This window comes from Salmo salar, chromosome ssa04 (assembly GCF_905237065.1).
Source record: "Salmo salar chromosome ssa04, Ssal_v3.1, whole genome shotgun sequence".
NCBI lineage: Eukaryota > Metazoa > Chordata > Actinopteri > Salmoniformes > Salmonidae > Salmo > Salmo salar.
Window position 1 is genome coordinate 74,298,334 of NC_059445.1, and position 22,389 is coordinate 74,320,722.

The 22,389-nt window shown below is 43.4% G+C and overlaps 1 protein-coding gene across 1 annotated transcript in view; it reads left to right on the forward strand.

Annotated features, from left to right (window-relative positions):
* Positions 1 to 16,633, forward strand: part of LOC106603823 (follistatin-related protein 4) — a 270,553-nt gene extending 253,920 nt beyond the window's left edge. The window contains exons 13-16 of the mRNA XM_014197993.2: positions 145 to 294; positions 4,638 to 4,745; positions 13,340 to 13,449; positions 13,621 to 16,633. Coding sequence (XP_014053468.1) covers positions 145 to 294; positions 4,638 to 4,745; positions 13,340 to 13,449; positions 13,621 to 14,329 — 1,077 coding nt within the window. The 3' untranslated portion in view covers positions 14,330 to 16,633. The remainder of the gene's footprint in view (positions 1 to 144; positions 295 to 4,637; positions 4,746 to 13,339; positions 13,450 to 13,620) is intronic.
* Positions 16,634 to 22,389: the final 5,756 nt, after the last annotated feature.

Genomic DNA, 22,389 nt, shown 5'->3' on the forward strand with positions numbered 1-22,389 from the left:
GTAAACAGCATTTTCTCTGCCGTATGCGTGAGGGAGAGGGGGCCACTCTTCGAATATGGTCCTGTGTGTGGAGTGATTAACTGTGGATTCACCTTCTTCTTCTTCATTCCTTCTTTCTCTCCCTCCATCCTGTTCTTTCTCCAGGAGGAAATGTGCCCTAAAAGTGAAGGTGTGTCCCCGCAGCACTGCTCGTGGTCCTCAGCGGTCAGTGTGAGGGATAAGTACATCTACGTCACCCAACCCCTTCAAAAACGCCTGCTGGTCATCGACACCCAGGCCCAGAAAGTGGTGCAGGTTGGTTGGTTTTATTAATCTTCTCTATAAGCCGTTTAGAGGGCCGTCCCCCGAAGCTTTCACCAACAGTGGGATAAGGGCTTGAATGAAAGTCATTATTTTTACCACAAGAAGAGAGAGGGAGAGAGAGTGAAAACAGAGAGAGAGAGAAAGAAAGAAAGAAAGAGTGCAAAGAGGGAGCGAGAGAGCAAAGAGAGGGAAAGAGAGGGAGCAGAGAGAGAGAGGGGGGAGTGGAGGGTAAAGAAGAGTGCTGAAAACAGAGAAGCTGGTGTTTCTCTCAATCGCCAAGGTCTGCCACACTTCTCCATACCCTCACTGGTGTGTGTGAGGGCACAACATGCCTTTCTCTCTACCTACTTCTCCCGCCCTCTATCTCTCTCTACCTCCCTCCCGCCATCTCTTTCCTTACCTCTCTCACCTCCTCCATCTCTTTCTACCTCCCTTTCCCTGCCTCCATCCCTCTCAGCCATCTCCAGTCGACACAGATGTTTCAGGAAGGCTTTTTTTTTTTAAAGAGTGATAAATAACACCCTCATTCTGATCATGTATTTCCTTAACAACAACACCTAGCTAACAGTTACAAAACAGTCATTTTAATTTGCTGTCACGCTGCATGATAAAAGATAATGAACAATATTTATTTAACCTTTATTTAACTAGGCAAGTCAGTTAATAAGAACAAATTCTTATTTACAATGACGGCCTACACCGGCCAAACCCGGACGACACTGGGCCAAATGAGCGCCGCACTATGGGACTCCCAATCACGGCCAGTTGTGATGCAGCCTGGATTCAAACCAGGGTGTCTGTAGTGACACCTCTAGCACTGAGATGCAGTGCCTTAGATCTCTGCGCCACTCGGGAGCACCATGAAGAATTAAGTTGTAGAACTACACTGCTCAAAAAAATAAAGGGAACACTTAAACAACACAATGTAACTCCAAGTCAATCACACTTCTGTGAAATCAAACTGTCCACTTAGGAAGCAACACTGATTGACAATAAATGTCACATGCTGTTGTGCAAATGGAATAGACAACAGGTGGAAATTATAGGCAATTAGCAAGACACCCCCAATAAAGGAGTGGTTCTGCAGGTGGGGACCACAGACCACTTCTCAGTTCCTATGCTTCCTGCCTGATGTTTTGGTCACTTTTGAATGCTGGTGGTGCTTTCACTCTAGTAGTAGCTTGAGACGGAGTCTACAACCCACACAAGTGGCTCAGGTAGTGCAGCTTATCCAGGGTGGCACATCAATGCGAGCTGTGGCAAGAAGGTTTGCTGTGTCTGTCAGCGTAGTGTCCAGAGCATGGAGGCGCTACCAGGAGACAGGCCAGTACATCAGGAGACGTGGAGGAGGCCGTAGGAGGGCAACAACCCAGCAGCAGGACTGCTACCTCCGCCTTTGTGCAAGGAGGAGCAGGAGGAGCACTGCCAGAGCCCTGCAAAATGACCTCCAGCAGGCCACAAATGTGCATGTGTCTGCTCAAATGGTCAGAAACAGACTCCATGAGGGTGGTATGAGGGCCCGACGTCCACAGGTGGGGGTTGTGCTTACAGCCCAACACCGTGCAGGATGTTTGGCATTTGCCAGAGAACACCAAGATTGGCAAATTCGCCACTGGCGCCCTGGGCTCTTCACAGATGAAGCAGGTTCACACTGAGCACATGTGACAGACGTGACAGAGTCTGGAGACGCCGTGGAGAACGTTCTGCTGCCTGCAACATCCTCCAGCATGACCGGTTTGGCGGTGGGTCAGTCATGGTGTGGGGTGGCATTTCTTTGGGGGGCCGCACAGCCCTCCATGTGCTCGCCAGAGGTAGCCTGACTGCCATTAGGTACCGAGATGAGATCCTCAGACCCCTTGTGAGACCATATGCTGGTGCGGTTGGCCCTGGGTTCCTCCTAATGCAAGACAATGCTAGACCTCATGTGGCTGGAGTGTGTCAGCAGTTCCTGCAAGAGGAAGGCATTGATGCTATGGACTGGCCCGCCTGTTCCCCAGACCTGAATCCAATTGAGCACATCTGGGACATCATGTCTCGCTCCATCCACCAACGCCACGTTGCACCACAGACTGTCCAGGAGTTGGCGGATGCTTTAGTCCAGGTCTGGGAGGAGATCCCTCAGGAGACCATCCGCCACCTCATCAGGAGCATGCCCAGGCGTTGTAGGGATTTCATACAGGCACGTGGAGGCCACACACACTACTGAGCCTCATTTTGACTTGTTTAAAGGACATTACATCAAAGTTGGATCAGCCTGTAGTGTGGTTTTCCACTTTAATTTTGAGTGTGACTCCAAATCCAGACCTCCATGGGTTGATAAATTGGATTTCCATTGATTATTTTTGTGTGATTTTGTTGTCAGCACATTCAACTATGTAAAGAAAAAAGTATTTAATAAGATTATTTCATTCATTCAGATCTAGGATGTGTTATTTTAGTGTTCCCTTTATTTTTTTGAGCAGTATATTTAGCAGGAGAAAGGCTGAAAAAAAATGGCTGTAAAAAAACAGTGACATGATAGTGGATGAGTGTTGTGTCTATAACAAACTAGGAGTATACATATGCTGTGGTGAGTGGTCAGTTGCCTGTAAGTCTCATTGTTTGGTACAATGACCCCTCCCTCCACCCTCCTCTGACATGTGAGTGACAGCATGACGGTCAGAGCCCCCCCCATTCTCTGAGGGTCTGGCAGAGGGAGGGCTTTCGACACATACCTAACCAGTTGAAAATAAATAGGCTGACCTCCCATTACTGAACCCATGCCTCTGTCGTGCTTCACTGGGGTTGCGATTGGGGAAGGGAGGGGGGTCGTCGCATGTCCATGGGAGCGGTTCATTGTTTGTGTTATTCCTCCCTGTTGACAATGCACCCGACCCAGTGTTGAGTCCCCATCTGTGTGTCTCTCTCTCTTCTTTCTTTTGTTCCCCCCTCCTCTCCCCTGTAACTATTCTCCAGGTCGTTGCTGTAAATAACAATGTGTTCTCAGTCAACTTACCTGGGAAAATAAGGGTAAAATAAATGTCTCTCTTTCCCGGTTCTCTCTCTCTCTCTCTCTCTCTCAATTCAATTCAATTAAAGGGGCTTTATTGGCATGGGAAACATATGTTTACATTGCCAAAGCAAGTGAAATGGATAAACAAAAGTGAAATAACCAATAAACAATAAAAAACAGTCAATATTACATTCACACAAGTTCCAAAAGAATAAAGACATTTCAAATGTCATATTATGTCTACATACAGTGTTGTAACGATGTGCAAATAGTTAAAGTACAAAAGGGAAAATAAATAAACAGAAATATAGGTTGTATTTACAATGGTGTCTGTTCTTCACTGGTTGCCCTTTTCTTGTGGCAACAGGTCACAAATGTTGCTGCTGTGATTGCACACTGTGGTATTTCACCCAATAGATATGGGAGTTTATGAAAATATATATATATTTTGAAATTCTTTGTGGGTCTGTGTAATCTAAGGGAAATATGTGTCTCTAATATGATCACACATTTGGCAGGAAGTTAGGAAGTGCAGCTCAGTTTCCACCTCATTTTGTGGGCAGTGTGCACATAGCCTGTTTTTTCTTGAAAGCCAGGTCTGCCTACAGCGACCTTTCTCAATAGCAAGGCTATGCTCACTGAGTCTGTACATAGTCAAAACTTTCCTTAAGTTTGGGTCAGTCACAGTGGTCAGGTATTCTGCCACTGTGTACTCTCTGTTTAGGGCCAAATAGCATTCTAGTTTGCTCAGTTTTTTTTGTTAATTCTTTACAATGTCTCAAGGTAGCCTGACTTTTACAATGTCTCAAGGTAGCCTGATCTTTTTGTTTTCTCATGATTTGGTTAGGTCTAATTGTGTTGCTGTCCTGGGGCTCTGTTTGTGTTTGTGAACAGAGCCCCGGGACCAGCTTTCTTAGGGGACTATTCTCCAGGTTCATCTCTCTGTAGGTGATGGCTTTGTTATTGAAGGTTTGGGAATCGCTTCCTTTTAGGTGGTTGTAGAATTGAACAGCTCTTTTCTGGATTTTGATCATTTGCAGGTATCGGCCTAATTCTACTCTGCATGCATTATTTGGTGTTTTACGTTGTACACTGAGGATATTTTTGCAAAATTCTGCATGCCGAGTCTCAATTTGGTGTTTTTCCCATTTTGTGAATTCTTGGTTAGTGAGCGGACCCCAGACCTCACAACCATAAAGGGCAATGGGTTCTATAACTCATTCAAGTATTTTTAGCCAGATCCTAATTGGTATGTCAAATTGTATGTTCCTTTTGAAAGGCCTTTCTTGCATAAAAGGCCTTTCTTGCCTTGTCGCTCAGATCGTTCTCTCTCTCTCTTCAGGCGGTAGAGACAGACCCTTTCCCGGTGAAGCTGCTCTATGACAAGTCACATGACCAGGTCTGGGTTCTAAGCTGGGGCAGCATGGAGAAGTCCCACCCAACCTTACAGGTAAGGAGGTATTGGTGTGTGGTGCGTGCAGGTGAGTGTGTCACTCTCTTGGTCCATTCGTGTGTCTATGCGTGTGTGTATAAGTGAGTATCTGTTTGTGTGAGTATTTAATATATGTATGCTTTACAATATTTACCAGTCAACAAACTGGAATTCACAGCTGTGACACTGTAGGTGTATGATCCAGTCCCTTTGGAGAGGATGTGTTGGAGACTTCACACTGTAGACATGTGATCCAGTCCCTTTGGAGTAGATGTGTTGGAGACTTCACACTGTAGGCGTATGATCCAGTCCCTTTGGAGAGGATGTGTTGGAGACTTCACACTGTAGACATGTGATCCAGTCCCTTTGAAGAGGATGTGTTGGAGACTTCACACTGTAGACATGTGATCCAGTCCCTTTGGAGAGGATGTGTTGGAGACTTCACACTGTAGGCATGTGATCCAGTCCCTTTGGAGAGGATGTGTTGGAGACTACACACTGTAGGCATGTGATCCAGTCCCTTTGGAGAGGATGTGTTGGAGACTTCACACTGTAGGCATGTGATCCAGTCCCTTTGGAGAGGATGTGTTGGAGACTTCACACTGTAGGCATGTGATCCAGTCGCTTTGGAGAGGATGTGTTGGAGACTTCACACTGTAGGCATGTGATCCAGTCCCTTTGGAGAGGATGTGTTGGAGACTTCACACTGTAGGCATGTGATCCAGTCCCTTTGGAGAGGATGTGTTGGAGACTTCACACTGTAGGCATGTGATCCAGTCCCTTTGGAGAGGATGTGTTGTAGACTTCACACTGTAGGCATGTGATCCAGTCCCTTTGGAGAGGATGTGTTGGAGACTTCACACTGTAGGCATGTGATCCAGTCCCTTTGGAGAGGATGTGTTGGAGACTTCACACTGTAGACATGTGATCCAGTCCCTTTGGAGAGGATGTGTTGGAGACTTCACACTGTAGGCATGTGATCCAGTCCCTTTGGAGAGGATGTGTTGGAGACTTCACACTGTAGGCATGTGATCCAGTCCCTTTGGAGAGGATGTGTTTTAGACTTCACACTGTAGGCATGTGATCCAGTCCCTTTGGAGAGGATGTGGTGGAGACTTCACACTGTAGACATGTGATCCAGTCCCTTTGGAGAGGATGTGTTGGAGACTTCACACTGTAGGCATGTGATCCAGTCCCTTTGGAGAGGATGTGTTGGAGACTTCACACTGTAGGCATGTGATCCAGTCCCTTTGGAGAGGATGTGGTGGAGACTTCACACTGTAGACATGTGATCCAGTCCCTTTGGAGAGGATGTGTTGGAGACTTCACACTGTAGGCATGTGATCCAGTCCCTTTGGAGAGGATGTGTTGGAGACTTCACACGTGAGGGATGATCACAGGTGTGGATGTGTTTCAGGCCCACAGGAGGTTTGGCCAATGGGAGCCCTGAGCTCAGAGCTGGCTTATGCTTCTGGGAGAGCCATCGTAGTGTTTATAGGGTTGAAGTAATAGAGGACAGCAACACAGCTCCATATATTACAACTGTCAAGGGATTACTTTGTCATTTTGCAACAGACACAACATGTTTATTGTTATTTTCCTCTTCCTTTGGAGGTTGTTATCCTATTAAAATGTTGTGAGAACACTCTGTTTGTCAGTAGTCGGTAGGTGGAGAGGAGGAAACAGTCTTATTAGCAAGGGAGAGGATGGAACGCTTGTCAGTTTGGGCTCATTGTGAAATCCTAATGTGTTCTCACTCCCCTGCCCAAGCGGGATGCAATGGGTCCCAAAGAAAGAGATAGAAAAGTGCCTTTTAAAAACAGCGTTGCTATCTCAAACAAAGTGATTTTCTGCTCATTTAATTCATTCTTCAAATTGTTGTATAGTCTCAAACTGCTCTACAGAAGTGTTTAGGTGAATTGTCAGAACTACTAAAACATGCCTGGTGTTCTGTAGTCGCTCAATAGTAATGAATAATTACAAAACGAGGCTTGAATCATTCAGTCTAGAATGCAATTTCAGGCAATCTGCATAACTGGCTGTAAGGCATATGGATCGCAGAACAAATAAATGACTTGATAATGTCATTATTATTCGGAATGCAAGAAATTGACGTGAGCATCAACAGTCCTGCTGTCTCCACTGGAGGCAATTCAAAATGTCAAACACCTCCTTTTTTAATTGCTCAATATCTCTAAGCAAACATCCGAGTGAGATTGACAATCCATTATAACAGACTAATGAAGGAGCAGGGATGCTGAGAGGGGAGGATGTAGCTTAAGAGAATGTAGCTTAAATGCAGACCAGACAGGATTCATATGATGACATTGAGGAGTTCACCACATTGAGGAGTTTACCACATAAGTCACCAGCTTCATTAATAAGTGCATCGACGACGTCGTCCCCACAGTGACCTTTCTTACTCTCAGACTGGTCTCACTGTCGACGTATGCACGTGCCAATCCTGGCTATTCAGAAACAGCAAATGATGCGGAGGTGAAAGAGAATGTGGGGTATGCTAACACTAGGGTTTAGAAACATGGCGACATGAGTTTACAACATATTACAGTGTCAAGATCACGGATTACAAAGGGAAACCCAGCCGTGAGCTGCCCAGTGATGCGAGCCTACCAGATGAGCTAAATGCCTTCTATGCTCGCTTTCGAGGCAAGCAACATTAAGCCTTGCATGAGAGCACCAGCTGTTCTGGACGACTGTGTTATCTCGCTCTCCATAGAAGATGTGAGTAAGACCATTATACATTCAAAAGGCCGCTGGGCCAGACAGATTACCAGGACGCGTACTCAGAGCATGCACTGCCTAGCTGGCAAGTGTCTTCACTGACATTTTCAACCTCTCCCTGACCCAATCAGATTCAGAGTGTTTAATAGTCACATGTACAGAGTTGCAGGTGTGATTGCAGGGTACAGTGAAAATATCAGGCTCCAAGCTCCAACATGCAGGACAAAATTACATTTAAAAAATGAAAATGGTAATAAAAACAACTATGTACACATCCTAACTGTAGCAGTCTGTAATAGCTACATATTTCAAGCAGCCAACTAAAGTCCATGTACCCACGAACGCCAAGGTAACCTGTCTAAATGACTATTGCCCTGTAGCACTCACATCTGTAGCCATGAAATGCTTTGAAAGGCTGGTCATGGCTCACATCAACATCATCATCTCAGACACCCTGGACCCACTGCAATTAGCATACCGACCCAACAGATCCAAAGATTATGCAATCTCATTACTCCACATTTCCCTCTCCCACCTGGACAAGAGGAACACCTACGTAGGAATGCTGTTCATGCTGTTCATGCTGTTCATTGACTACAGCTCAGCGTTCAACACCATAGTGCCCACCAACCTCAGAGCCCTGGGACTGAACGCTTCCCTCTGCAACTGGATCTTGGACTTCTTAACGGGCCGCCCTCAGGTGGTGTTGGTAGGCAATAACACATCCACCACGCTGACCCTCAACACGGGGGCCCCTCAGGGGTGCGTGATTAGTTCCTTCCTGTACTCCCTGTTCATCTACGACTGCGTTATTAAGTTTTCTGACGACACGACTGTAGTAGGCCTGATAACTGATGACGATGAGACAGCCTATAGGAAGGAAGTTAGTGACCTGACAGTGTGGTGCCAGGACAACACCACTTCCTCAATATCAGCAAGAAAAAGGAGCTGAGCAGGAAATGGAGGGCCGAGCACGCCCCGATCTACATCGACAGAGCTGTAGTCGAGAGCTTCAAGTTCCTCGGTGTCCACATCACTAAGGAATTAACATGGTCCACACACACCAACACAGTTGTGAAGAAGGCACAACAATGCCTCTTCCCCCTCCGGAGGCTGAAAAGTTTGGCATGGGCCCTCAGATCCTAAAAAAGTTATATAGCTGCACCATTGAGAGCATCTTGACTGGCTGCATCCTCAATTGGTATGGCAACTCCTTGGCATCCGACCACAAGGCGCTACAGAGGGTAGTGCGTAATGCCCAGTACATCACTGGGGACGAGCTCCCTGCCATCCATGACCTCTATACCAGGCGGTGTCAGTCAAGGCCCTAAAAATTGGCAGACTCCAGCCACCCAAGGCATAGACTGTTCTCTCTGCTACTGCACGGCAAGTGGTACCGATGCACCAAGTCTGAAACCAACAGGACCCTGAACAGCTTCTACCCCCAAGCCATACTGTAAGACTGCTAAATAGTTAACCAAATAGCTACCAGGATAATCTCAATTGATCCTTTTTGCGCTAACTCTTTTGACTCATCACATACGCTGCTGCTACTGTTTACTATCTATCCTGTTGCCTAGTCACTTTATCCCTACCTATGTGTACAAATCTACATCAATTACCTCGTACCCCTAACATGGACTCGGTACTGGTACCCAGTGTATATAGCCAAGTTATCATTACTCATTGTGTATTTATTCCTCCTGTTATTATGTTTCTCTCTGCATTGTTGGGAAGGGCCCATAAGTAAGAATTTCACTGTTAGTCTACACCTGGTGTTTTACCAAATATGTGACAAATAACATTTTATTGTATTTGATTTGATTTAAGATCCCATTTCACATTACTTCACCCTTATACTACAGTGTAATATTCAAAGTGGGGACCTATAGGATATAAAGCATTTCTTAATAGCATTGAGATTCACCAGTCTGCCTTGAAATGAGTGCAGTTCAATATAAAAGCCACTCAGTCAGTACAAACCAATTCCCCTTCAGGTATTAAAGTACAGTAGGAGTAATACAGTAGAGAAAATAACAGCTGAGGTAAAAACACAGTAACACTGTGTAACACGGTGCGTATGATCCATTAGGATGAGCGATGCCAGGGTGATGGTATGAGTTTCCGAACACCCTGAGCGTGTGAGAGCATTACTTCCTGATTAGACATGAGTAATATTATGTGTGAGTCCGATCATTATCTCTGGACCTTTGTAACAATGTAACAATTCTAATGCCCTTTTTTAAACAAGGTTTCTCTTCAAACCCTGTAGGGGTTAGAAGTACAAGGGATATCTGTTTTTTTTAAAGTCGGTTTTGAGCAGAGCTGATATGAGGGGCTCTGTAGCTATGTAGACTGCAGTGGCAAAGGGAGCTGCATTAAACTTGTGTTATTTTCTCTGCGAGTAGATCACTCACAAGAAGACAGCAAAATCCAAAATCTGACCCACCACTGACAATGTGATGGTGTTAGAGCTTTAGTGAGGATGGCACGGACTTCAGATTAGTATCTATCAGTGGAGGCTCCTTAGAGGAGGAAGGGGAGGATCATCTTCCTCAGTAAATTTCATAAAATGATTTTTTTTTTACATTGAAAAAGTTATCCTTTTTAGATAAAACTATACTAAATGTATTCAAATGTCACCAAAGAATTGATTAAAACACACTGTTTTGCAACGAAGGTCTTCAGTAGCCTCAGCAGCACTCTGTAGGGTAGCACAATGGTGTAGCTGTCCTCCTCTTGGTACATTGACTTCAATGCAACACTATCAACAAGGCAGGTCCTACAGGCCCTAGTTTTGTCGCACCTTGACTAATGTTCAGTCGTGTGGTCAAGTGCCACAAAAAAGGACTTAGGAAAATTGCAATTGGCTCAGAACAGGGCAGCACGACTGGCACTTGGATGTACACAGAGAGCTAATATTAATAATATGCATGTCATTCTCTTCTGGCTGAAAGTGGAGAAGAGATTGACTTCATCACTATTTGTATTTATGAGAGGTATTGACATGTTGAATGCTCCGAGCTGTCTGTCTAAACCACTGGCACACAGCTCGGACACCCATGCATACCTCATAAAAGGTCTCTTCACAGTCCCCAAGTCCAGAACAGACTATGGGAGGCACACAGTACTAAATAGAACCATGACTACATGGAACTCTATTCCACATCAAGTAACTGACACAAGCAGTAACATTTGATTTAAAAAAACAGATTCAAAAAACACCTTATGGAACAGCGGGGACTGTGAAGCAACACAAACATTGGCACACACACACACACGCACGCACACACACACACACACGGATTTCATGCTGTAGATATGTGGTAGTGCTGGAGTAGGGGCCTGAGGGCACACAGTGTGTTGTGAAATCTGTCAATGTATTGTAATGTTTTAAAATTGTATAAACTGCCTCAATTTTGCTGGACCCATGGAAGTGTGGGATGGGGATCCATAGTAAATACATGGGGATCCATAGTAAATACACCCCCTTCCATAGACTTACACAGTAATTATGACAATTTCCGCAGGACATATTCCAACCTATCAGAGCTCTTGCAGCATGAACTGACATGTTGTCCACCCAACCAAAGATCAGAGAACAAATCTAGTACTGAAAGCGTGAGCTACAGCTAGCTGTGGTGAGTAGTTGACTCAAAGAGAGAGAAAGACAATAGCTGAACAGTTTTCAACAAATTCATTTCTTCAAAAATGAAGAAGCAAGAGAGAGAGAGAGAGAGAGAGAGAGAGAGAGAGAGAGAGAGAGAGCAAATGCAGCTCACTACTTTAGTTACTCAAACACCGAGCTCAAACAGAGGGATGGTATACTAGCTAGCTGGCTATGACTATCTAACACAACACTAGAACTCTTCCAAGTCAAAGTAAGCTTTTGGTTTTATTAATTTATTGCCACCTGGGCCCACCGCTGTAACTGCTTACTGACTATACACTATACTATTACTGCATGATTGTAGCAGGTTTACTAATGCATTAGTTCTATTAGTTATGTTGACTAGGACGTTACTTTAGCTAATATGGGGACAACGATGTAGACTGTGTGTAGCGGTATGACATGGTTTGGCTTGGAAAGGTGTTTTCACCTGGTCACATAAAGCTGATGTGTTGTTCATTGAAGTCCACAAACGAAGGGAAAAGGTGAGGAGAGGAGCGTGCATAGAGGGTAGAATGAATACAACGTGGCTGCTATGAAAGTGAACTGTGTTGATCAGGGGTGTATTCATTCTGCTGATTCTGTTGAAAAACATTTCTTAAAGCAAACGAAACGGTGATAAAAAAATAACTGAATTTGTCCAATGGAAACTCTCGTTTGCAACAGTTGGACTAATGATTACACCCTAGATAAGCTAGATGCAGGCAAGAGTGTGCAAGGCGGTATTGAATGTGTCACTATCTGTCCATCTGTCCACTGTCTGTCATCTCAAATTGTTCTCTCCACCTGTGTACACCTACGTTGTAAACTTTCATTCATAGGCTAGGTTGTAGCAGCCTCATGATGGGTATAGGGAAAATTGGAGTATCATGTAGTAGCCTAAACCTATCGATGTTACTTTGAACTGGGTGAAGGAATATGAATGACAGTCATCCAACAAACTGTAATAGAAATAAGGCCATGCTCATGAAAAAAATAATCGTCCTCCCTCATCATAAACGGCTCTGACCGCCACTGGTATTGTCGTGGAAAATTGTCTTAAGAATAACACTTCTTACAAGAACTTGTAAATTCAATATAGACTTTAATACAGAGTAGTAAAGCCGAGCCGGTCTGCGGAACAACTGCCTTCCTTAGGCCCCGGCTCTGCTTTTATGCACATACAATACATAGGTCCACCCTTTATGTAAATGAAGTAAAACCCCCTATGCGTTCTGCCACCATTATCTTTCAACCCAATGGATAACGCCCATATCTGAGGATAACACCCACATCTGCTTTTAGCTCTAACATAATGGTGGCTAAACTCTCCTCATATGGATATGAAAATAATGTATGCATTGCATGCTTACGCTTGGCATATATTTAGTCATGGCCATACATTCAGCTTGCCTGGCCGTTCCGTGGTTCCTACTTGGGGATGTATGGCCACCTGTTATCTCCACTCAGGGCCAGCTGCCAGTCTCCTCTTTCGCTAGCTAATGTATTTCTATTTTTCCTTCCTTCAGCACGTCTACCTTTCTCCCACAGTATCTATAGTTGTTTTCCCTTTTAAACAAATACATTCTGCATGTAAGATTTACTGGGGTTCCTTAGACAAGCAGAGCCTACCTCCTTTAGGTGCAACAGTTCTTTACAGAAAAACAAATCTATTTCAAACCAATAGAAAAATAGAAAAACTGCTTAATATACTGTTATGGAAGAACAAGTTGTTTGATTGGCTACTGCGGGGTCTGATGCATGGACAAGGCAGTGGTTATATACAGTAAACATCCCACTAGTCCTTGACAGTGACCTGATAATGTAGAGTACCTGATGAAGCATGTGTCATGTACGTACCGGGGGGGGGCCCAAAGAGTGTGGATGGATAGATCGTCCAATGAGAAATGGGATGCGTCAGACCGACGCCTTTGACTTGTGAGATAGCAGCTTTATCTGTGTCTCTCCTAAAGCAACCATTACCCAATACAATCCTCTATCAGGTCTTGAGGTGAGGCCATATTGCATAAGCCTAACTATACTGCTCTATGTAGATCCCTATCCGCAATAGGATATACGGCAACATTAACATCTGACTGTTTTGCTGTTATGTTTCAGTACAGTTTCCGACCCATGCTTTCTCTTACTGTTCTTTGGCTGGGTAGGTGATACTTGTATTTGTATATTTCCTTTTCTCATGTTCTTCTTTGCTCTGTTCCAGGTGATTCCCCAGGCCAGTGTTGGAGAGATGCACCACACCATCCGCACCCCCTTCCAGAGGGTTGATGACTTCTTCATCCCTCCAACCAACCTCATCATCACTCACGTCAGGTACGGATGTCCCGCTAACCTTAAACACCGGTGGTGAACTCACCACCTCATCATCGCAATCCCTCTCAAGTAGAGGAGAAAAGAGCAAATTAGAATTTTAATGAGTATCATCACTGCACTGTAATCACCAAAAAATACCATTAACCTTTCCCTTGAACTTTGTCATCTTAGGTTTGGCTTCGTCTTCCTCAAATCTGAACCCGCGGTGCATAAGATTGACTTAGAGACCTTCCACCGAGTCAAAACCATCAGCCTGAAGACCTACAGCTGTGTGCCCGTCAGCATGGCTTACACACACCTGAGTGGATTCTACTTCATCCAGTGCCAGTCTCAGAGCAAGGACCCCTCGTCAGCCCAGCCACAGCTCCTGATCGACAGTGTCACCGACACCGTCATTGGGCCCAACCTCAACATCACGGGCCAGCCCTACGTGTCCCCGAACGGCCGCTACATCGTTACCCCGGACCAGCAGCGCGGCAAGGTCAGAGTTCAGACAGTGTCCTTCCAGGGGGTGCTGGGTCTGAGCCGGGAATTGGACACCTCCCTCCTCGTGTCCGACCTGGTCTTCCAGCCCTCCTTCACTGAGTCCAATCAGTACACGGTGGTAGCTGCCTCTGGCTCAGGCATGGACCTGGTTTTCTCTGACCTGGCGTCAGGCCACAGCGAGGTCCTCAAGAGCCTCAAGGAGCCCCTGTCACCCCACACCTGGCCCTGGGGGGGGCCCAACAGAGTGGTGGTGTCCAGCGGACTGTTTGGCCAGTACCTGGTCACACCCTCAGCGGAATCCCTCTTTGTGTTGAACGGCAAACAGAAGACGCCCCACTGCGAGGTGTCAGACATCAAGAGAGGGAACACAGTGGTGTGGGTGGGAGAGGTATGAGAAAGAGAGAAGAGAGAGAGAGAGAGAGAGAGAGATAGAGAGAGAAAGAGAGATCAGGCCAAAACACTTAAGATATATGTGGACATAAGTGGACTCAACCCTAGGACTGAGTGAGAGGAACACGTCTAGGTTATTGTAACAAAAATCCACAAAAAATTGTCATTGAAAAAAAATATTAAGAAAATCCTATTGTGATATTTTTACGGGGAGAAGGTGCGTGGGGAGGTCCTTCAGTGCAACAGTGATCTATGTGCACTTAACTGAGAGGAGTTATACATTATAGCACTTCCTTGTAACACTGCAGATACATGTAACAGGAGAGGGATATAATGATGACGTTTTGAAAACATTAACTATGCACAATGCTCACTTTTTTAGAGTAAAGCTTTTTGGTTTCAAGATGTTTGTCGTTCACCTGTGCTGCAAATAGTCACAACAAGATGTCTGTCTGGCTTTAGTGTATACATGTGTTTTCAGTCCTTTTCAAAACCACTGCTCTCTGTTATTTGCCTTTGTCTGTGGAAATGGTATTGTACGCTTTCTCTAAAAGCTCTCATCCTGACCAACACATACAGGTTACTTTAAAACACATGTTGTACCCTATAAGTCATAACCTGTTACTTTCAAAAAAGACCACGTTTCCATGCATTAGCTAAGAACAGTGGATATCTAACAGCCTACAGTAGAAAACCCATTAAAACATGTTATTGTACAAAGACTAGATATGGTACAGTATACCAGCTCTTCCCCCTCCATCTCACACAGTAAACCTACTTCCAGTTTTGATCCGGTGACCTCCTAGTCCTCTGTCTACTAAGTCTAGCATTGTAAGGATCTTGTTCATCAGCATGGAGGTATTGTAAGTCCTATGTATCCTGTTTCTGCCCTATAGCTTGGTTCCATCACGCTCCATGACTGAAATCCATCCTAAAGAATAGCTCTTCCTATTGCATTATTACTGGCTAGTGCTGTGTGCAACGAGCTAGTTACAGCAAAACAACACTATCAAAAAATACATAAACCGAGATAATCAGATTTGTTGTTCATGTTTGTGATTTATATATCTGCTAATACTTTACTCAGTCTGACACAGAAGCAAAGGCTTGATTATGTTTCCTAGACCACTGTTGCACTGAGAGAAATGTGTGTATTTCAGAAAGAGTGAGGCAGAGATGTGTAATATATATTCAAAAAGCTCAATTCGAAGCCCAATTATTTTGCAGATGTCATGGAAAAACAACATTTCAGGAATTACCATAAAAAAGCATATGGCACCCAGACCACAGTACCTATCTTGCCACCAATACAGAGTAACTTCAGAATAATGAATACGAGTCATCACCAAAGGCTTCATCAGGACTGAGTGTTCCATATGCATGTACTGAGAGCTGAGGCTCATCACACTAATGTTATTTCAGAGCAATCAAAGGTGCATTGTCGACAAGGTCATTTCCTCTTGAACCGACATCTGCAGCATTTACCGTAAATGCAATCTCTGCGATCATCAGGAACATGTACATTAAAAGGTTAATTGTCACTGGTACAATGTGCTTGTCGTCAACGCGCCTCTGATTGAATCCCGGCCTTCGAGTACACAGGATCACATACTGTACACTGCATACCTTTTCTCTAACCAAGACCCTGGCTGTAGACCGAACCTCTTGGTGTGGTGTTGACGTTAGAGACACTGTTGTAGATATACATTGTTCTTCGTTAGATTAGAACACATTCTAACATGAACTGTAGAGTTTTCTTTATGCATTTCGTGTATTCTGGTTTTTGAGGGAAATGGTTTGTAAAAAAAAATCTAATAAAATGACCAAAAAAAGCTTGCAGCTGTGTCACACAATAAATTACTTTGAACATAAAATATATAAATATTCAGGGACAAATTTCCACCAAACACATACATCTGTTGCTAAGGTGAGGCCTAACTATGGTACAAAACTCCAAACTGTTTATTTTACTGTGTATGTATTTGAATGTTACATGAAATTGTTTGTTTGTTGATGTTTGGGCTCTGGATTTGGCTCTTTTTGTGGAGAGGGTTTCACATTTCAAATGGTATCCTGACACCTGGACAGCACGGCTCTGAAAATTTTACAATATTCTTCTTCGATCCAAAGCCCAATTGAGACAGTGTAGCTTTCTGTCTGAAACCAGGCAAGAGTCATTTCTAAATGTGGAGTGCCATTTGTAGTGCTCAGAAGAGTGGCACAGACCAGTCAATGATAAACATTGTTTTTTTCTGTTGAGTCAGGATGTGGTGAGTGGTAATAGGTTTTGAGTTGCCCCCCCCCCCCCCCCCCCACCCCTCAAACGAATAGCTCAAGACCCTGTTGAGATTTGAGACATTGACTAAACACTAAGAATATATCAGCACTGGGGTGATAGTTGGCTGAAACATGCATCTTTGTTACCATCCCTAAGACCTGGCTAATGGAAAACAAGCTATACCTGCTTCTGCATCTCATATTGTAAACAGAGCTGCACAGTCCTTTAAGAACTAAAACAGAGCTGCACAGTCCTTTAAGAACTAAAACAGAGCTGCACAGTCCTTTAAAAACTAAAAGTTCTTATCAGATATTAATTAATACAGGCTCAACTAAGTGGATTCAAATCAGCAGATATGTCACTTTCCTTTTAAATTAATATCAACAACACAAGATGCCTAAATTAGAGGATACATTGTGTGCTGTTCTAAGATCTTTAGTAACCTAGGTAACCTTAAAGGCTTTTAGCTGTATCCGTGCTGGTTTATCTCTATGCAACACATTCTCATTGTTAAGGCAATTACTGTTGTATGATGTATGTGTTTTGTGAGCATAATCCTGTACGTTACATCAGCATTTTCTATAGTGAGTGAATTTTTCCCAATAAGACATTAAAACCTGAGTTTGGGTGTTTAAACGGATCATTTCTCATCCAATTGTTAAGTCTACTGATCATTCTTGTTGTCCACCCGCAAACTGTGAAGGGATGGTTCCTTCAATGTTTCCTCCACACCTTTCCATGACAATGTGTGTCTCAATCTTCCATTCAAACTATTATCAACATTTTGTTAATAACTTTCTCTCTTGTCTTTGTTAGATTTCGATGTACAGTTGGTAACAATTTGGCCGCATATGGATGATTTGATTCCATATTCCCAAAAAAATTTATTCAGAGAAACGTTTTTAATATTTTTTAGTTGCGTCATCGGAACCGAAATGTAATGAACAGGTGTCTATACCCCATATTATCTACAGACAAGACCCAGCTCACCAGTGATGTATTTGAATTAGCATTGACTGTAAGGATAAGACATCAATTGTATTGTGTTGCCTGGGATGTAACTTTTCTTTCCCCCTAGTTTTACAATAAAATATGAAAATGAAGTACTTACCAAGAAGCGTCTTGTCTTTACAAACATGCTACAGAATGGGTAAATAATTATACCCATAAGAAGGTGCCCAGATTCTCATTAGATGCTATTCATTTAATCTCCCAATCTACGGATGCCAAAACAGAGGAAAAAAGAGAACATGCAGAGGTTATTTCTGTTGTGGAGGTGCACCACTGTCTCGTTATAATTGGAGGTTGAAACATGGTGGACCAAAAGCAGGGCTTCCAAAAAAAGTTATCTGATTTTATAATCCCATATAACTGTGCTTTGAGTCTACAGCAATATTGATGAATCGCAGGTTCATTGCCACTCATCAATTACCTGATAACCCCACCTACTCCACCCCTGTCCCTCTCTAAGCCATTGTCATTCTTAAGCCCCGTTTATACCTGGCGCTAACATGCGTCCTTTGATCTGATCTTGTCCACGTTCTGATTGTGCCTACATTTCCAGACAGGTGTAGATGATTAAAAGACACATTGTGATCTGATTGTGATCACATCTTTCTGACCACCTTTGGAGGTAGTCAAGCACGCATTGTGTCTGGATATCAATCAAGCGTGAACAGATCTGGATGGTCAAAACTTTTAAATCATTATCATACCAGCCTCTAAAATTATTGACAGGTATAGAGGCAGAACCATCATTCCCCTGTACCGTACCGTCCACTCCTAATAGCACCATTGATTTATGGCATCAGTCATTGTCTTAATAATAAAAATAAACAAAATCATATTATTTTGAAATAATAGGCATACAGGGAGGCACCAGACAATCTGGTCACAATGCAGACGGTTAAGAGACACATTTTAATACAATGTGTAATTCATATTCCCTGTGGCTCAGTTGGTAGAGCATGGTGTGTGCAACGCCAGGGTTGTGGGTTCGATTCCCACGGGGGGCCAGTGCAACAAAAAAAAAACATTATATGTATGTATTCACTACTGTAAGTCGCTCTGGATAAGAGCGTTTGCTAAAATGTAATATTGATCAGATGATAAAACTCATATATTAGCGCAAGGTGTAAACGAGGCTTTAGTGTCAGGCAACTCCTGTGATAGCTAGCTGGCAACTGGCCTTCAGACTTGTGGAAGTTTATGTAATCTTTAGGCTTCAGTGTTCAACATGGTCTCCGATCCATGTCCATTACTTACACCAATGTGATTGTGAGGGACACTGTCAATATCCTCTTCATCAGTGTCAGGTTTCCCAGGACACACAGTCCCTTCCAAGGCAGAGCCGAGCGGATCAGGATGGTGGCTCAAACCACAGAGCATGGCAAACTGATCACACAGCCAATTACCACCCTGTTCACTCTGCCTGTGTCCCAAAAGGTACCTTATTCCCTATGTAGTGCACTCTTAGAAAAAAAGGTTCCAAAGGGTTCTTTGGCTGTCCCCATAGGACAACCCTTTTAAGTTCCAGGTAGAACCCTTTTGGGTTCCTTGTAGAACCCTCTCTGAATTGGGTTCTATCTGGAACCAAAAAGGGTTCTACCTGGAACCAATAGGTGTCAAGTCCTGACCAGTAAAAGGGGTTGTTTGTTATTGTAGTTTGGTCAGGGCATGGCAGGGGGTGTTTGTTTAGTGTGTTTCGGGGGTTTTGGTTGATGTTCTATGTTTTCTATTTCTATGTGGGTTTTCTAGTTTTTCTATGTCTATGTTAGTTTTGTCAATGACCTCCAATCAGAGGCAGCTGTTTGTTGTTTTCTCTGATTGGAGGCCATATTTAAGTGTGTTTGTTTTCACTTGTGTTTGTGGGTGGTTGTTTCCGTGTATAGTCTGAGCACCTTACAGGACTGTTTTCGTCGTTTGTTTTGTATGAGTATTTTTTCCTTTCTTTAATAAATAAGAAGATGAGCAATTTAACCGCTGCATATTGGTCCGATGATTTCTCCTCTTCAGACGACGAAGTTTATGACAATAGGATTCTACCTGGAACCAAGAAGAGTTCTTCAAAGGGTTCTCCTATGGGGACAGCCGAAGAATCCTTTTAAGTTACTAAGAGTGTACTTTTGATCAGGGCACATAGGGCTCTGGTCAAAAGTTGTGCACTATGTAGGGAATACAGATGTAGGATCTTAATTTGATCACCCTGTTGCAGGAGAGCTTGTAGTATATTTGAGGTTTATAAAGGCTTCTAAAGTTTGTAATTTCCACTTTGAAATTTTCCCTCATGAAAAATGTATATACCCCTACAAAAATGTCCATTAATTATAATCCACATAATAATTTCCTGTTGTTGGAAACCCAAATTCGTCTACACGGACAAGTTCTGGCCTGGTTTAGATCTTATCTGTCGGAAATATATCAGTTTGTCTCTGTGGATGGTTTGTCCTCTGACAAATCAACGGTAAATGTCGTTGTTCCTCAAGGTTCTGTTTTAGGACAACTATTGTTTTCACTATATATTTTACCTCTTGGTGATGTCATTCGGAAACATAATGTTAACGTTCACTGCTATGCGGATGACACACAGCTGTACATTTCGATGAAACATGGTGAAGCCCCAAAATTGCTATCGCTAGAAGCCTGTGTTTCAGACATAAGGAAGTGGATGGCTGCAAATTGTCTACTTTAAAACTTGGACAAAACAGAGATTCTTGTTCTAGGTCCCAAGAAACAAAGAGATCTTCTGTTGAATCTGACAATTAATCTTGATGGTTGTACAGTCGTCTCAAATAAAACTGTGAAGGACCTCGGCATTACTCTGGACCCTGATCTCTCTTTTGACGAACATATCAAGACTGTTTCAAGGACAGCTTTTTTCCATCTACATAACATTGCAACCTGTCCAAGACCTGCTGTTTTCAACTCTCTAGAGACAGCAGGAGCGGTAGAGATACTCTGAACGATCGGCTATGAAAAGCCAACTGACATTTACTCCTGAGGTGCTGACCTGTTGCACCCTCGACAACCACTGTGATTATTATTATTTGACCCTGCTGGTCATCTATGAACATTGAACATCTTGGCCATGTTCTGTTATAATCTCCACCCGGCACAGCCAGAAGAGGACTGGCCACCCCTCATAGCCTGGTGCCTCTCTAGGTTTTTTCCTAAGTTCCGGCCTTTCTAGGGAGTTTTCCTAGCCACCTTGCTTCGACACCTGCATTGCTTGCTGTTTGGGGTTTTATGCTGGGTTTCTGTACAGCACTTTGAGATATCAGCTAATGTAAGAAGGGCTTTATAAATACATTTGATTTGATTTGCTGCAGGATTATTTTCCTGCTGTAGCAAACTGCCTCAAATTAAGGGTTCTATTTGGGACACATGCACCGCCTCCATCTCCCAGCATTCCAGGCACCAACAGGATAGAAAGCAAAAGTATCGCGGAAGATCTGCGTTAAAATGCCATGGCCATTTCCGATTGAGCTGACTGACATATGGAGCGTTTACCATGAATTCAGTCTCCGCGAACATCTCTCTCTCTCTCATCATATTAAGCAGACAGCAATCACAAACAAGTCAGAATGGGAATGATGCTCTCTCTCCGTTATACTCAGGACAAACAAGGCCATTTTCAAACTGTATGTTTTATATTTCTAGCACTTCTGAGTTGAGAAACACCAACATGGAGAATTATTACAAAGTTAGAATAGCGTGTTTGTGTCCCTCTCCATGCCATGTCTACATTGGATGAAATCTGAACCTGTGAGGTTTTATTTTTTTTATTTAACCTTTAGGTTTAAATACAATATTGTTCAAAATGTAATAGCAAACACTTCCTCCAGATAGTTTTTTGACAGAAGTTCACTGAATCCACTGCTTTTATTTGTTGAATCATGTTCTATCTCTGTAGGACAACGGACACGTTTTACTGGAAATAGCAGAGGATTAAGTGTTAGCTGTCTTCCAAGCAGCAGTAGCAGCATGCTATCTAATGGCATATTGTATCTTCATTAGGTCCATAGACGGGTATGCTGATGTCCCCATTTCCATAGGCAATCAGGGCTAATATCAACATCAGCTAAAGTCCTGGCTCTTAAGTAGTTGTGCAGACACCATCTCCTCTATGTTCTTTCTTAAAGGAAGTAGAGGGAGGCCAATAGATGTAACGCCATCCTATGTGATAAATGACTGTGATAACAAAACAAGTCGTCTTATCTCTTATAGCAAAAGACAGAAACTGATGTTAATCAACAAGCCATGTTAGTATTGTAGACCATAAAAAAAAACATAAGGTCCTCTTTGAACCTATACTGTGATTTCAAATTCAAACCAGTAAAAGAGCAGCCGTATAAAAACAGACAGTATAGCAGCCCCAACGATGTACTTAGCTGTGGCTCTGATCCAGAATCACTGTGAACTGATGAGGGGTTTGGCTTCTTCCCCTTCAATGGGCAGTCATCCAGGGAGCAGACATTTACATATAGACCTGGGCCCACCTCCACAAAGCATCTCAGCACCTGAGTGCTGATGTAGGATCCGTCCATATAATCTTATTCAGTATGATCTAAAACTGATCCTAGATCAGCACGCCTACCCTGAGACGTGTTGTGGATACGGGCCCAGCACCGCACTGCGTGTCGGAGGAGAGGAGCTAAAACTGTCTGATAAAAAATGCTTAGACATGACGTTTCGTTCCGCCGGAGAATTAGGTACATATATAAAACATGAAATAGAAAAATATTTGGCCCATCACAGATATTATTAGAGTCATAATCCATGGTGTT